Source organism: Carettochelys insculpta, chromosome 28 (assembly GCF_033958435.1).
Source record: "Carettochelys insculpta isolate YL-2023 chromosome 28, ASM3395843v1, whole genome shotgun sequence".
Taxonomy (NCBI): domain Eukaryota; kingdom Metazoa; phylum Chordata; order Testudines; family Carettochelyidae; genus Carettochelys; species Carettochelys insculpta.
The window spans coordinates 15275346-15291664 of record NC_134164.1 but is presented as its reverse complement, the minus strand read 5'-3'; the positions used below and the strand labels follow the sequence as shown (position 1 = coordinate 15291664).

At 57.6% G+C, this 16319-nt stretch overlaps 1 protein-coding gene across 1 annotated transcript in view; it reads right to left on the bottom strand.

Moving 5' to 3' along the window:
• Window positions 1–2111: 2111 nt before the first annotated feature.
• Window positions 2112–16319, bottom strand: part of KIF18B (kinesin family member 18B) — a 43125-nt gene continuing 28917 nt past the window's right edge. Inside the window, exons 9-16 of the mRNA XM_074978916.1 lie at window positions 14719–14831; window positions 14120–14252; window positions 13524–13624; window positions 12216–12433; window positions 9927–10464; window positions 6008–6121; window positions 5575–5672; window positions 2112–4760 (exon numbers count right to left, since the gene is read on the bottom strand). Of these exons, the coding sequence (XP_074835017.1) occupies window positions 4651–4760; window positions 5575–5672; window positions 6008–6121; window positions 9927–10464; window positions 12216–12433; window positions 13524–13624; window positions 14120–14252; window positions 14719–14831 (1425 nt within the window). The 3' untranslated portion in view covers window positions 2112–4650. The remainder of the gene's footprint in view (window positions 4761–5574; window positions 5673–6007; window positions 6122–9926; window positions 10465–12215; window positions 12434–13523; window positions 13625–14119; window positions 14253–14718; window positions 14832–16319) is intronic.

Here is a 16319-nt window from a genome sequence, read left to right as displayed (position 1 = left end):
ACCTGGCCTCTGTGTGTCAGAGGCTGGAAATGGAGGACAGGAGAGGGATCACTTTGGTGATTCCCTGCTCTCTTCACTCCCTCCGGGGCACCCGACACTGGCCTCTGGTGGGAGACAGAACACTGGGCTAGATGGGCCTTTGGTCTGACCCAGTGCAGCCACTTTCCCATTCTCAGCAAGCGGGGGTGGCACTGGCCAGGATCCCTGGGTCCCTCTCACGCAATCCTGCCCTGCCCTTGCAGGGGCCTCAAGCCCTGGCACCCTGGTTCCCTGCCTGTGGCCATCACAGTCCAGCCTCCTGGTGGCAGTGAGGCTGAGGGCTCAGTGGCCAGGCCCTGTGACATACACAGCCTTGGTGGACGTTGCTGCAGCAGTGCAGGTTATCGATGAGCATTGCCCCCATGGTAACGGACAGACGTGAGCCCATGTGCACTGCATTCTGGGGGGTCACACCTGGAGCCCCCAACCACCCCCAGCCACCTAGGGTGTTCCATGCTCTGCCATAGCAGGCGAGCACGTGTCTGTGTGGGGATGGGGGAACCTCAGCACCCGACTGGGAATCCAGCCCTCCCCCCAGCAGAGCAGAGTGGAGCAGGCGCTCAGGGGCCCCGCTGGCCTTAAATGCCAGTGCACTGCTTGGAGCAGCCAGAGCAGCCCCCAACCCCAGGTGCAAACCTGGGCCCCACACAGGAATAGGCAGTACCGTGCGTGGGAGCACGTGCGTAAACTGGCCCTGCTCCCCACAACTGCACCCGTGTCCCCCCCCCGAGCACTAACACCCAGGGGAATTTCTGCTTGGTTCGCGCGGCACAGGCAGGGTTTGAGCTCTAGCAGCAGCTCCCATGCAGCGTGGGGGCTAAGTGTGTGCTCAGCGCTTCCCAGCCAAGCAGGGCTGCAGGTTTAATTCACAGGCACGGAAGGGCCCAGGTGCCGGTTTGTGCCCCACAGACCTCTAAATCCCCCTGGGACCAGCTTGCCAGGTGCCCGCGTTTCTGCACTGGGACCTCCAGGCACCACCTCCCACCCTGGTCCAGCACACTGCCCAGTGGAGTGCAGCCAGGCACCCAGCGGCCTGGCACGTGCAGGCCGAGCCTGCCCCCAAGCTACAGCCGCGCAGGGCCTGGTCAAGGGCCAGCCAAAGGGCGAGGCGGTGCTGGTGGCTGGCAGGCTCCCCTGGGCTGCAGGAGACTCAGGCTTGGTTGAACCAGGGAGCTGCTGCATGCGCTGAAGCTGTGGCCTAAATCCACTGTGGCATTGGGGCCAGCATGTCAATGTGCTTGTAGCCCCAGGGTCAAGCACTGACAGGAGACCCAGCTCCCAGCTGTCCCTCCCCACATCAGTAAGGGGGGACCAACCCTGTCCTCCCTCCTGCCCAGCTAGGTGGGCCCCAGCACCTCAGCCCCATTTGCAGTGTCCCCTCAGAGCGGGCCCCTCCCCAGCAGGCACAGGCCTTGGCACACTCCCTGGTCAGCAGCACCCAGCTCCGAGCTGGGCACCCAATGCAGCTTTCTGGCTCCCAACACCCTTTGGCCTTCCATCACTCGGCATCACAACCCCATGGCCCTGGGTGACACTAGCTCAGTGTACCACAAACCTCTTACCGCCCAGCCCCCTGGGAGATGGGCCCACCCCTTGGCCCTGAGACATCCTGCACTGGCTGCCACCCTTCACCCGACCCCCTCAAGAGGCCTATGCATCACCCCACTCCAGCCCCCTGCTCAGCCTGGGCCCTACCAGCCAGGTCTGCACTAGAGAACCCGAGACCCCATCCAGGAACATAGCAAACCCCTCACAGGCACTAGAGGTGAGGCCCGCCTAGTGACCAGCAGCACCCAGCTCCCTGCTCTGGCCCTTGGACCACACGGCCTAGTTCTGAACTCTGGAGGCATGGCCCTAGCTTGGCCCCAGCAGCCCCTGGCCCATGTGTGTGCTCACCCCTAGCCAAGCTGATCTCTTGGCAGCTGGGCACAGGGACTTGGCTGTACAGCAGCATGCAACTCTGCTCCGCTGTGACACTTGTTAATTGCTTGTCTGTCTCACCTTGCCAGGCACGCGCAGCGCGTCAGGCTGCTCAGCCCAGCGAGCTTGTTAGCTGAGGCAGGCGGGATGGTGTGTGCGGGGGTGGGGAGGGCTTTGGGGTCAACAGAAAGTCTCAGCTAATCTCCCCAGATATTTATTTTTTCCCAGCTCCTACACAGATGGGATCAAAGTGTCGCCTGTGAAAAGCATCAGTCACTTGAGCTGCAGGGAGGCAGAGCTGGTCCCCGAGCCCCCATCTGCCTCTTAATGAGAGGAACTAACTTTAAGGGAGCTGAAAGTTTTAATTATAATCTTCCTGCCTCAAACAATGCAAAGCCGGGTGCAGACAAGCGTCTGCCTGTGACATCCAGCTCTCTCCAGCCTTCCACCAGAAAGGGGCTGAAATAATTAGGGCAGTGGATGTCTGCGCCTGGAGAGGAAAGCTGGGAAGCAGCAGCTGGGAACCAGGCCGCGGTGGGGCAGCTGGCAGGAAGGTTGCATGAGGAGCACAGGGGAATTAGCATTACCTGCTATTCGCATACTCCGTGCTGGGCATGTTTCAGAGCCGCAGGGTTTGCTGTCCCCTCACTTTTGTGACTCAGCTGGTGAGCGCGGGCCCAAAGCTCTGTGCAAGCCAGCCCTCACCCGAGCATGCGCAGTGTCAGCCTAGCCCAGCGGACACAAGGGGGCTATGTTTTACTGGACCCACTTCTGCTAGCCAGGCCCCTCCTTCAGGTCAGGCCCTCCCCCGCAGGGCACCCACAGCCCAGGCTCCATCCTGAGCCATGTCTGCACTGCAGCACAACAAGCTCACAGCCTGAGGCAGCTGTTGCAGGCAGGCCTGGGAGCAATCCTGCCACGCAGACCTTGCCCCCTCCCAGCCCAGCAGTGCTGGAAGAAGAGAGCCCAGGCCTGGGAAGGTCCATGGGGAGCTGGACCAGGCTCAGGAATGTGGTTTGAGCTGGGCTCTGGGGTGCAGGCAGGAGGCCGTGTCTGGGGTTGGCTAGCCAGACTCTCTCCTCCCACTGGCCTGGCCTGACGGTGCATTGAGGGGCTCCGGGGGAACAGAGGTTGGGACCAAGGCTGACAACCCGGCCACACAGCTGGACCCGTTGTAGCAAAGGCCCATGGGAATTGGTGGCCCTCACTGGGGTCTTTCCAGTCTCTGCTCAGTGGTAGCAGCTGGCCAGGCTGCTCTCACACCACCTCTTCTCTCTGGGGAGAGCACGGGCGAGGTGAGAGGTGCTGCAGGCTGCCCACAGCTGGGGCACGCTCTGCCACAGCTGCTCAGCTTCGGGGCCATGTACTTGGCTGGGTGCTGCCAGGACGCTACCGGGATCTGGGCAGGAGAAGAGAACTTCCAGGCTGCTCTGCTTCCAGGGCTGAGATGAAGAGTGGGGGGGGCAAGGGGAAGTGGGAGGAGACATTAGGAACGGGGCAGGCAATCATTTTTTGATAGGAGCCACTCCAAGGATTTGGCTGCGCTGTTCCAGATATTAAAGGAGGGGGTGGGGTCTGGATGGAGGAGCTGGGGGTAAAGGACTGGGGTGCAGGAAGGGTTTGTGATTCAGGGCAGGGACTGGGAGAGGGTTGGGACCTGGAAGGACAGTGTAGTAGAAAATGCAGGGTGTGGGAAGGGTTTGTGATCTGGGGAGGGGGCAGAGGGTTGGGGTTACACATGGTAGCAGTGCAAGGGGGTGCAAAGGGTTGGGGGAAGGGGAGCTTGGGATGCCAGGAGCAGGCTCTGGTCAGGAGACACGTACTTGGGCGGCTCCCAGCCAGCAGCCCAGCTGGTTCTCAGTCAGAGCCCCCGCCTGTCCTGGCCCCCCCATTGGCTGAGGGAACGATGGGAGCCCTGAGTGGGGAGGGGTACTTCTCACGGCCGGTCCTGGAAACAGGTGTAACAGGGTCCAGGGATCCCCAGGCTCTGCACCTCAATCCGCAGCCAGGAGCGACTCACTCAGCAGGCGGAAGAGAAGGTACGTTAGGTGACAGGGCCAGGGCCTGAGCAGGGGTCTGACCCGTGCTGGCGGGAGGAGATCCCCCTCAGGGAGCCACACGCCTGGAGATCCTGCCTGCTTTGTCTGGAGGGGAACAACTTCTAACTGCTCGGCCTCCCATTCGAAGCCCAGCCCTGCTCCACCTCTCCCTCCGTCCGGGTCCCACTGAGCAGAGGTGTTACCTGGTTGCCTAGGTTACAAGTCCCACCCCTGTGTGAGCCACTCACATGCACCGCCCCTGACTTCCTCACACCAGGCAGCTCTCATTGGCCAGAAACCAGCCACTGCGAGCTGCAAGTGTTTGCTGGGGCAGGGGCAGCCTCCCGCTTCCTGCCTGCGACTGGCAGGGTCCAGAGCAGCGGGGAGGAGCCTGGCGGAGGTGCCTGGGGGCCAGATCCAGCGGCTTGGTGGGCCTGACCCAGCCCATGGGCCGTATTTTGCCGGTCCCCGTTCCTCCTTTCAGTGTGCCCAGAGAGCCCTAAGCAGACGCACAGGAGAGCGCCCAACCCCAGGGCAAGGGGGCCGGGAGCACTGCTGCAGTAGGGCAGGCGTGGGGAGACAAGTCCAGGCACGGAGGGGTTGTAGGGCTGCTGGGTGCTCGGGGGGCAGTGGCAGCCCAGGTTCAAGGACTTCAGCAGAAGAGCTTCACGGCCTGGGATCTGGGGACAGGCTGCAGGATTTGTCCACCTGTCGCTTCTAGTCCTGCTCTGCTCCTCTTGCCCAGAGTGCCGGAAGGCCGCGCTGCAGGTGCAAACACACGGACAAGGGAACTAAAGCAGCGCTGGCCAGGATCGCTGGCACCTGCAGCCCCTCAGCTTGCCAAGACCGCAGCTCGCCCAGGCTTCTGCTGCCTTGAGCCTGGGCGCCCAGCTCCCACCGTGGCTCCAGCCAGTAGGTCTCGCTGCCTTCTCCCTTTGTGCTATGGGGGCGTGAGAACTCCCGGGGTGGCGCCAGAACCCGTGCTCAGCACGAGGAGGAATGGAGCTTCTGCCCCAGAGCTGGCTACAGCCGGGGAAGCGGCCCCCTGAGGCAGCCCTGTGCCAGAGAGGGAAAGTGGGCTCCCTCCCCGCCCACACCTACTCTGAGGCAGCCCTGGGCCAGCCAGGGGAACCGCCCCTCCCACCCCCACGCCAGCCAGGGGAAGCGGACCCCCCACCCCCCGAGGCAGCCCTGGGCCAGCCAGGGGATTCAGTGTGGCAAGGCACTCTGTGCCCAAGGGTTGAGCGGCTCTGGGCAGCCATTGCTGGTGGCACTGTGGGATGGGTTCAGGTGCCCCGGGGGCGCTTCCTGGACACTACGGGATACCCAAGGGTTTGCTTAGGGTTTCATAGTTTACCAAGTCCCATGATACCCGTGGCTTAGGCAGCTGCACCCTGCACCCCACCCTGGAGGAGAAGGGCTGCGGCTCAGCCAGAGCAGGCAAGGATCCCTGGGCACCTGGAGCAAGCAGCTGCTGAGCCCAGGGGTTGCTCCCCATGCGTATCCCGGCAGGAAGGCACAGACCGGTGTCCTCCGCCAGCCTGGCTTGCCAAGCACTAGGAGGAGAACCGGTTACCTGGGCCACTTGGGGGCTGCAGGGACTTCCTCGTGCTGCTCTGGAGTCTGGCGATCCGGCTGCGGCTCCGCAGCGCCCCCAGGGAGTGGGAGGCAGCGCTGAAATGTACGGCCAGGGCAGTTAGTGACACCCACTAGAGAGCTGGGCCTTTGTCACGCCCAGCCCCAGCTCCTGGACAGAATCAGCCTTGTCCAGGCACCAGGGCAGCCTTCACCCCCATCCCCTACAGGATCACTCCCGCGGTCTCAGCACTGGGCAGGGACAGCCTGTCACAGGCAGGTGGGAAGGGACACATGAGGGCTGCTTGCTCCCACGGCCCCTCAGGCCTGGGCTCCCCTCCCCAGACAGCGGCTGGCAATGAGCTGGTGGAGAGGGACATGCTCTCCCAGCCAGCTGCTGCCTCTTGGGCTGGTCACCGCCAGCGAGCTCTTACCTTGCTGGACGCCTTCGCTTCTGCTCCAGCACTTTGGGAACCACTGAGGCTGGCTTTGGGATGCTGCCAGCAGGGACACGGGAGCCCTCCATGGGGAGCAGGAGCCTGGCAGCTCTGAAGCCAATCAGATAAGAGGTAAATACCCAGCACTGAGACATTCACTCCCAGACCCACCACCTCAGGACAGCCACTGCCACTGTAAACAGCGAAGGACTCCCATAGTGAAGGCAAGCCAGCCCTGTGAGCTGCACCATGCAGAGGGGGGACATGAATGCACACTATGGAGGGGCTGACTCCAGAAACGTTCAGGGAACTGGGGGCTCACTCCCCAGCCAAGTGAATGAGATGCAACATTTTACAGAGGAAGGCTGCAGCTTCTACAGATTTGAGTAGGACACTGAAGTTGGGTCTCCTGGGCTCTGTTCCTGGCTTGTAAGATGACCTTGGGCAAGTCTCTACCCCAATGTGCCTCAGTCTCCCCACTGATTCTTGGACAAGGGGACTCTGGACCATTCACTGCATCACCAAGCACACGCCCAGCCAGCATTTACCGACCGGTGAATGTCCAGCTTCTGCAACACTGCCCAAAGTGGAGTCAGCCCTGAAGTGCAGCTGCAGGCTGGCGCTAAGCCAGAGACCAAGTGCACAATGGGACAGTCTCATGAGTGGTTTGTCAGCGCTGGCCAGGTGCTTTCAGGCAACGCTTCTCAAACATTTTGGCCCACAGCCCTGCTCAGCGCAGACTTTTCTGTGGACCACCAGCCAACCACCCATGATGACAAAACGCCTCCATTTACCTCCAAATACCTTGAATACTAAATTATTTGTCCTAGGCTACTGGAGCTATAACAGAAGGAGATCGACAGAACTGGTCAGCAAGGAAATACTAATAATCAAAATCATTAAAGAGATGTAAACAGTATCAGGCTACGTTACCAAACTTTGTTTTAAATAAAACAAACCATTAATTTGTTTAAAATAGAAAAGCCCCATTTTAACACTGTCTCGATTTGTGGCAGGGGCAGGAACCTTTTTTGGGTCGGGGGCCACTGATCTACAGAAAAAATCAGTCGGGGGTCACACAAGTGAGAGAAGCACCAACTTTCAGGGCATCCCACAGGCCAGGTTAACTCCTTTGGGGTCCCGGGGCTAGTAGATTTTGTGAGCTCCCCCAGGCTCTGGGGTGAGGCCAAAACTGATGGGTTTAGTTTGTGGGAGGGGGCTGCCAAGGGAGTAGAATGGGGGTCTGGCCAGGGAGGGTGCGGGAACAGGCTAAGGGTGGGGTGTCGGGGATGGCAGGAGGGTGCAGAAGTGAGCTGGGGGTGAGTTGTCTGGCCAGGAAGGAGGGTGCAGGAGGCTGCTGGGGGTAGTGTCTGGCTACAGGGGAGTGTGCACGAGCAAGGAAGGGTGCGGAGTCTGGCCAGGAGGAGCATGTAGGAGTAGGCTGAGGACTGGGTGGGAGGGGTGTGTGGAAACAGACTGGGGATGGGATGGGAGAGCTGGGCAGGACGGGAGGCACAGAAGTGCAAGGGCTGGTCATGAGGGGAGTAGGGGGGACCCTTATCTGGCTTGGTGCTCCAAACCACTCCCCAGGCATAAAGGGAAACAAGAAGGCTTTTTATAAATACATTAGAAACAAGAGGAAGATCGGGGACAGGGTAGGGCCATCGCTCAGTGAGGAGGGAGAAACAGTAACAGGGAACTTGGAAATGGCAGAGATGCTTAATGACTTCTTTGTTTCGGTCGTCACTGAGAAGTCTGATGAAGGAATGCCCGACATAGTGAATGCAAGCGGGAAAGGGGTAGGGTCAGAAGTTGAAATAAAAAAGAACAAGTTAAAAATCACATAGAAAAATTAGATGTCTGCAAGTCACCAGGGCCTGAGGAAATGCATCCTAGAATACTCAAGGAGCTGATAGAGGAGGTATCTGAGCCTTTACCTATCATCTTTGGAAAATCATGGGAGACAGGAGAGATTCCAGAAGACTGGAAAAGGGCAAATATAGTGCCCACCTATAAAAAGGGGAGTAACAACAACCCAGGAAACTACAGGCCAGTCAGCTTAACTTCTGTGCCAGGAAGGATAATGGAGCAGGTAATTAAAGAAATCATCTCCAAGCACTTGGAAGGTGGTAAGGTGATAAGGAACAACCAGCATGGATTTGTAAAGAACAAATCATATGAAACCAATCTGGTAGCTTTCTTTGATAGGATAATGAGCCTTCTGGATAGAGGAGAAGCGGTAGATGTGGTCTACCTAGACTTTAATGAAGCATTTGATACAGTCTCGCATGATATTCTTATAAAAAAACTAGGCAAATACAATTTAGATGAGGCTACGATAAGGTGGGTGCATAACTGGCTGGATAACCGTACCCAGAGAGTAGTTCTTAATGGTTCTCAATCCTGCTGAAAAAGTATAACAAGTGGGGTTCCGCAGGGGTCTGTGTTAGGACCAGTTCTATTCAATATCTTCATCAATGATTTAGATATTGGCATAGAAAGTACGCCTATTAAGTTTGCAGATGATACCAAGCTGGGAGGGCTTGCGACTGCTTTGGAGGATAGGGTCATAATTCAAAATGATCTACATAAATTGGAGAAATGGTCTGAGGTAAACAGGATGAAGTTTAATAAGGACAAATGCAAAGTGCTCCACTTGGGAAGGAACAATCAGTTTCACACATACAGAATGGGGAGAGGCTGCCTAGGAACGACTACAGCAGAAAGGGATCTAGGGGTTATAGTGCACCACAAGCTGAATATGAGTCAACAGTGTGATGCTGTTGCAAAAAAAGCAAACGTGATTCTGGGATGCATTAGCAGGTGTGTTGTGAACAAGACACGAGAAGTCATTCTACCGCTCTACTCTGCGCTGGTTAGGCCTCAGCTGGAGTATTGTGTCCAGTTCTGGGCACCGCGGTTCAAAAAAAGACGTGGAGAAATGAGAGAGGGTCCAGGAAAGAGCGACAAGAATGATCAAAGGTCTAGAGAATGTGACCTATGAAGAAAGGCTGAAAGAATTGGGCTTGTTTAGTTTGGAAAAGAGAAGATTGAGGGGAGACTTGATAGCGGTTTTCAGATATCCTAAAGGGTGTCATAAGGACGAGGGAGAAAACTTGTTCTTCTTGGCCTCTGAGGATAGCAGAAGAGGCAATGGACTTAAACTGAAGTAAGGGAGGCTTAGGTTGGACATTAGGAAAAAGTTCCTAACTGTCAGGGTGGTCAAACAGTGGAATAAATGGCCTAGGGAGGTTGTGGAATCTCCGTCGCTGGAGATATTTAAGAACAGGTTAGATAAATGTCTGCCAGGGATGGTTTAGACAGTACTTGGTCCTGCCATTGGGGCAGGGGGCTGGACTCAATGGCCTCTCAAGGTCCCTTCCAGTCCTAGTATTCTATGATTCTATTGGCCAAACTCTGGCCAATGGGAGCAGCAAGTAAACCCTTCTTCCAGCAGGGAGTGGCTGTGTACGGGGCCATGTTTCTTTCTGCCCTGCAGGCTGTAGCCATGGGATAGCTCTGAGCCTCATGGCCCACCTGCAAGGCGGTCGAAGACTAGTGGTGCATGGAGCACAGAGGGAGAGCGCCAGTGCTTTAAGGCAGCATTCAGCGGTGAGGCACTGACTAGTGCTCTGAGCCGGCCAATCCCACTTGGACAGTGACAGAAGACCAGTAGGACCTGGCTTTTCACACGGCCTGTGTTCACATCTCTACTGATTAGCTCCAGGGGATCAAGTGTCACAGAAACAATTTATCGGCAGCCTTTGCCTCAGAGGAACCAGAAAATGAAATCAAGGAGGGGGCAGGATGAAATTAACGAGCCCAGGGCCCCATCCCAACCCAGCACTGCAGGGCCACAGTCTGAGCTGGTCAGCGACAGTGGGGCTCCGAGGCAGGAAAGTCCCAGGGTACTCACCTGGGCAGGAAGGGGCTGCCGGGGATGTTCTCCCAGCCAGGGAATGCAGGGCTGCTGAACTTCACAGGGTTGCAGACACCAGCTGCACAGCCATCCTCGGCCAGGTCAAAGGTTGTGTTCAGGTCTGGGATGGGCCGCGTGGCTGGTGTGCAGCAGTTCTGGGCAGCAGATGTTGCGAGAGGCGCCCGGCTTTTGGTGCAGAGCTTTGGGATGCAGTAAGACATCAGCTGAGAAGATTTAGCTGCCTTAACGACGGGGGTGCTGTGATGGACTGTCATGGCAGGAGCAGCTGATCCATTTGGGGAGACCCTCGGCTGGCCAGGAAGAGAGGATTTCCGCTGGCGCTTTGCCTGCAGCTTTGGAGTGGGAGAAGTCCCTGTTTTGGAGGGGCTGCTCATTTCCGACCTTCTCCGTTTCTTTGTTGGCTGGCAGGGAGTCTTGGAGGGCCTGGGGAGCAGCAAAAGCTCCTGGCAGGACTGTGTCACAGACCGCGTCACAGGGGCAGCACGACCCTGCAGCCTCACAGCCAATGGCACCTCTAGGAGATTAGAAAAGTAGAGCGTTAAGTGATACGGCCACATCTCCCCCATCCTCTTCAGGGCCAGCCCACCCAGAGCGCACACCTGGGGCAGCCCCTGAACAGCACTACCATGGAGTCTCCTGCACGCCCCCAAGACAAATCAGGTTAAAAAAAAAATGCCACGCGGGCACAATCACAGGCATCCAGGCTCTGCTGGCTCACAGAGAGCTGCTAGCCAATTCCTCAGTGACTCTGAGACCTTTATCGCTGCTTGAGCTGGGTGCGGCAAACCAGCCCTCTGGTCTACCCAGGCGAGAGTTGCCAGCGGGGAGAGGCACTCCAGGTTCAGGTTTGCTCCCTCTCCTCTCTGCGATCCAGGGAGCCGGAATGAAACCCTTCTACCCAAGCCAACCAAACTAACGGAGCAAGCACTGCCCTGGGCCAAGTCAGCCTAGCGAGCAAACAAACCCTCCGCCTCCCAGTACAGAGCTTTTCCCTTGCAAGGGGGCAGGCCCAGAGAACGAAGTCCATCAGGCATTCTGGGACTGCGGCTGAATGCAGGTGCCTCTGGAGCAGGGCCAGCCCCACGCTGGGTGCTGGTCCGGGACACGTGGTAGGCTTTCGCAGCCAGCTACCAGGAGAGCTCACAGCCACTGGGAGCACTGAAGTCTGAACAAGTAATTAAAACTAAATGCGGAGATGTCTCTAAGCCTCTTGCCCCTGAGCTGGTAGCCCAGGAAAACCCGACCTATCGTTGCAGAGAGGAGCCCTGTCCAGCCGCAGCTCTGCAGTGCTGGGAGTCAGCTCTCTGGACACGTCCGCAGGCTTTTGTGAATGTGCTTAAAGTGCCAAGGAAATGGCCACAGTGAGTGTCACTGCACACAGGAGCTGCCGGCTGGTTTGTTTGAAGCAAGAATGTCCCTGGCTCTGAGTAGTTACAGAGAAAGCCTCAAACATGGCCCAAGGGTGACTGGTGCCATGGCCTGCGCTCACAGCTTGACGCGGTCACTGAGGTCGAGTTCAGCAGGGGCAGATAACGAGGGAATGGGGGTGTCACTAACCAGTGTGGGTGGGTGTGTCCGGACAGAGCACCAAACACTAGCAGGCATCTTTGCTGCCCCTAGGGATCCCAAACAGAGCACGGCGCCTACATCCCTACGGGTGTGAACAGAGCAGCGGGCAGGGCGCAAGCGGGCGCTGGCTCAGGAGACCGGCTGGATGGGGAGGGTGGGCCACACTTTGCAGGAAGTGCCAGTCAGAGCCACAGACCAGAGCTGGCAGCACTCCGGGAGCCCCAGTGGAAGGGCCGCACTCCGCTGTCTCTGGGATGGCCCCTGAGCTCCCCTGCGGCACCGAGTCCCAGGACCCCCAGTGCTGCAGCCACTCTGCTGCCCCTCACTTGAAAGCCGCCATTGTCCTCAAGGAGCTTTGCTGTGGGCCTTGGCTGGGATAGATCCTGCTTGGAGCAGGGGCTGGACTCGGTGGCCTCCTGAGGTCCCTTCCAGCCCAGTTCATGTCCATGCACAACCCGCCCCGCTAGGGAGTTTGGGCTGCAGAGGAAGAGCCTCAGAGGTGCTGAGGCAGGCAGGCAAGCAGCCACGCCCACCCGCCAGGAGGGGAGCAGGGAGGACCCAGAGCATGAGCCACTGCACAGAGCTGTCCGGGCTCTTCTGCCCTGTCCCTCCCGCACACACTTCAAACCCTGGGGGAGAGCAGAAGGGAGGGGTTGAGGCCCAGCTGTTCTGGGGACTACCCCCGCCCAAGCTCACCATTCTCCTGCTGCTGCTGCCCCTCTTGGGCTGGGGCACTCTCCTGGGTCACCTTGCTGCTGCCCACAGTCCCAGCTGCCTCCTGACAGCTGCCAGTTTCTCTTTGCACCAGGTGCTCCAGTTCTTCAAACTCCGAGACCATGTCTGGGGTGAGGAGGTTGGCAGCCTTCAGCAGAGAGTACTGCCTCTGGGCCACACGCAGGACAGCTACTGCCAGCCTGGGACAGACAGCAGGAGCAGATGAATGACACGATCGCCATAGCCAACCGCAGGGCTGCATGTCCGTGCTCCCGTGTCAGGTGAGAAGCAGGCACCGAGCCAGCCGGCATGCTGAACAGTGCACAGCCCAGGCCTTCTGGGCTCCATCCCCAGCACCTGCCGCCTACCTGCCCTGGTTCCACGTATGTTCAATTCCAGGCTTCCGCTTATGGCCACACAAGAGCACAGACTGTTAGCGAAAGGGGCCAGACTTCTCAGAACGTCTGCACGGACACTCGGTACCAGCCCAAAGGCTGCACTGGCGCTCTGCCTGGAGTGGGGGATGGGGCCAAAGCCAAGGCAGTAAGCTCTGGCCAGACTATTTTAAGACGGCAATAGTGAGGAGGAATTGCTGCTGGATGAGCTCACCAGCAACAGAAACCGCAGGTTATCAACTCTGTGGTCACCCGTGGCTCCAGCGCCAGTCGGGGGCACTGGGTAGGGTAGGGCGGGATGAACTTTTGGCTCCTCTGGTTCTTGGCCCAGCTGGCAGCCTGAGTCTGCCTGGTTTGAGATTAAATACCTCCCCCCATCCAGGACTCCTCCTACAAAGCCGCTTCCCAAGGGATCTGTTCCGGCAGGATGCTTGGGGCAGCACACCGAGTCGTGGACCCACCCCAGGGCACCAGCCCAAGACATATGGAGAGCTCCTGAAGTTCAGGCCTATGTGCCATTTGCCACACTGGGAATCCTGACTCTACTCTGCTGGCAGCACCCGGCTGACCGGGATTCCTGGAGAAAGGGCAGTTACTTTGCTACTGCTAGGGCCTCAGCAGAAATGCCTGGTACTGTCGCTAGGCTCCTATGGCACCTGACACATTGGCGTCTCCCCGAGAGCATTTCACAGAGATTCCCCATTAGGGCCAGGTCTGATCACTTTCCGGTGTGCTGCCTTTAGGGGACAGGTAATGGCAGAGCTCCCCCAGCCCAGTCACCAGGAGGCACGCCTGCACCCTGTGCTCAGCCCGCACAGCTCACTTCACCAGGGGCCAAGCACATTCTTGTTCCCTGGGCGCAGGTGGTTGGGCATGGCAGGGAGGGAACGCTCACCTCCCCGCCTGATCCCCAGGCAGTCCCGGGAGCAGAGAGCCTGGCTTCCTGGTTCTCCGCCGGAGATCTGTGGCACGGTTGTGGAGGTCCATCTCCGCAGCCTGAGTTGATCACAAGGAGAGACAATTCGCTCAGTTCCCCAGCTCCTGCCGTTCTCACCCGGCCCAGGTTTAGTGGAGGAGAGCAGGGCACAGCTTTGGTACACGTGTAAATAGTCCCCAGGTAGGAACACGTGCAGCGCAGAGGGGGCTGCCCTACCACTATAGAAGGGAGCCCAGCAGCACGGCACGGCACGGCACAGGCACACTGCTCACCTCAGCTGGAGCCGTCTGGCAGCACAGACCTGATACCCTGCGGATGGCCGTGACCCTATGGGGCTGAGCTCAGCGTCAGAGCAGTCTTTCTTCCTTCCCCCACGACCACAAGCATCTTCCAAGGCCACAACTCCCAGCTGCTCACCCCTTGAGTTACCGCCATAGCCCTGGTGTGCCTCATCAGTGTCTCACTACTTCTGGGCTCCCTTCCATACCCTGCCCCTGCCTCAGGGCCTCCATGCCTGCCCGAGCTCTCCTCTACCAACCAGCCCCTTCCCTTACCTGTTCCACCGCCCCCAGCTCCTGGTGCTGGAAGGGTGGTCTCACTGTCCACTCCTGCTGCTGTACCATCATTTCTTGGTTATCTTGATCGGGGACCTCATGATCTAGAGACACCTCCTGTGCAGCCTCTGATCTGTCGCAATTCAGAGGAAGAAGAAACCACAACAACCTGAAGGGAAGCTCTTTGGGAGCAGCTGTCAGAGCAGGTTAGGGCGGAAAGCTGATGTGTCTTCTCTGGGGAGGTTGGAGTAGGAGACAGAGATCCTCTTGGATCCTCTTGTACAGTCAGATTTTGTAAGTCTGGCAAAAGGCCACCATGGGCCACTCCTCGGGGAGACACTGCCCGTCCCACTCCAGGAAGCACAGGAGGTCAGACCAAGGTTTGAGAACATCTGACTCATCATGACTGACATGACCATGTGCTTAGCAAGTCAACAAACAGGGCTGCAGTCCAGTCAGCTCTGCTTCCAGACACATCCTCTGGGATCCAATCAAGTTAAATGAACCCTAAGACTCCTGGATGTAGGAAGCCTGGGGGATAGATTCCGTATTGTTCAAGCTCCCAGCACGATAAGATTCTGATGGTCAATAAAACTTACGTGAGTAGCTGCACCCGCCAAGGGTGAGGCTCTGCCTGAGGAGCTGGGACTTGGTGGTCTGGATCCTGTGCATTTCTCTCATAAGCTTGGAGCTTCTCTCGCAGGCTTGCCACCTGCATGGGAAATTTCCCCCATTTAGGTCCCATTCCCCCATCCGTACATGGCATTGGTTGGCAACTCCACAGAGCTGCTCCTCCCTTTTGAGAGCAGCAGCTTTGGCACCCCAGGAGAGACTGGGGCACTCAGGACTCGCTGTGTTCCTACATCACCTGAGTCCCTGAGCAGCCAGGCACCCCACGTCATTTTCCCCAAGCACGTCTGCTACTGTCTTGTGAACCTGTGGTTGGACTCTGCTGCAGATGCTGCAGTCAGAAGACCCCCCCCACGCCCCGGCCAGGCCTCACCATGACACCTGGAGTCCTTGGAGAGTGTCCAGCACTTGCCCTTTAAGCCACTCCTTCTTGCAAGCAGCCCACCACCCTCTCCCTGGGTTCTGGATCAGACTGCAGGCTGTGCCACCCCTACAGGGCTGAGCATCCCAAGGGGGCAGCTACTGCATAGCCCAGTGTTATTTTGACAGTCCATCCAGCCTTAGTCTGCCCCGGCACTTCTCAGTGTTGCAGTGTGCCTAGGCTGGAGCAATAGGGTGACTCAATGGCATGCAGACAGCACAGAAGAGCCAAAAGCTCACCATGCACTCTAGCCAGTTCACCAAGGGGGACGAGATCTCACTGTATTTACCTTTTCAGATGCCCTCTCTTTACATTTCCTTGAAGTTATGAACACTAATGAAACGTTGACATTATTACGTGCTGTTTACTATTGCAGTACATTAGGTATCCCCATACCCCTACATCACAAGGGCACGTGTGATGTGTTAATGGCATGAAAACTAATGAATAACACTTGTACTCTTTTCACTTATCTAGTTCTGCTAGAACATTGTGTTACGTATGTCACTGCAACTAAGTTATTTGTGAAGGGAAAAGAAGGAGAACGTCAAAGGAAGAGCCATGGAGTTAATGACGGACATAGAAGCTGTCAGCTAATTAACTGTGAGAAGAATCTACACATGCTTGGAATGATCCTGCACCTCTGAACTGGTCTCGATTCTACTCGGGCAGGGTACTGAACAACTGGACAGAGATTCCCAAAATAACCCTGGGTAACCCGAGCGCCTTTGGCAACCCAGCAGCTTGCTGCATCTCTGCGTCATCTCCAGCTTACCAACGCCAGCGCTCTGTGAATGTGTTTTATTTGCTTTAACCTCTCAAGAACTCTTCTTTCCTTTTCTTAACTAATAAAACTTTGGTTTGTTTACCAGAGAAATTGGCTGCTAGCCTGGTCTTCAGTGTGAGATCCAAAGCTTCCATTGACCGGGGTAAGTAACTGACCCCCAGAGGTTGGGAGCCACCTAGTGAGGTGTTTTGCCTGCTGGGTCTGGGATGCTTCCCTCCAGGGTTTCCTCACCTCAAAGGGTTCAGGCGGGCAGGGTGACCCTTGTGGCAGGGTCCTTTTGTCACCAAGTCCAGGTTGGCGGGCAGGTAAAGAGGGCTGGGGAGCCTGAAGGGGGCTCCACAGAAAGAGTAAGGCAGCGATCC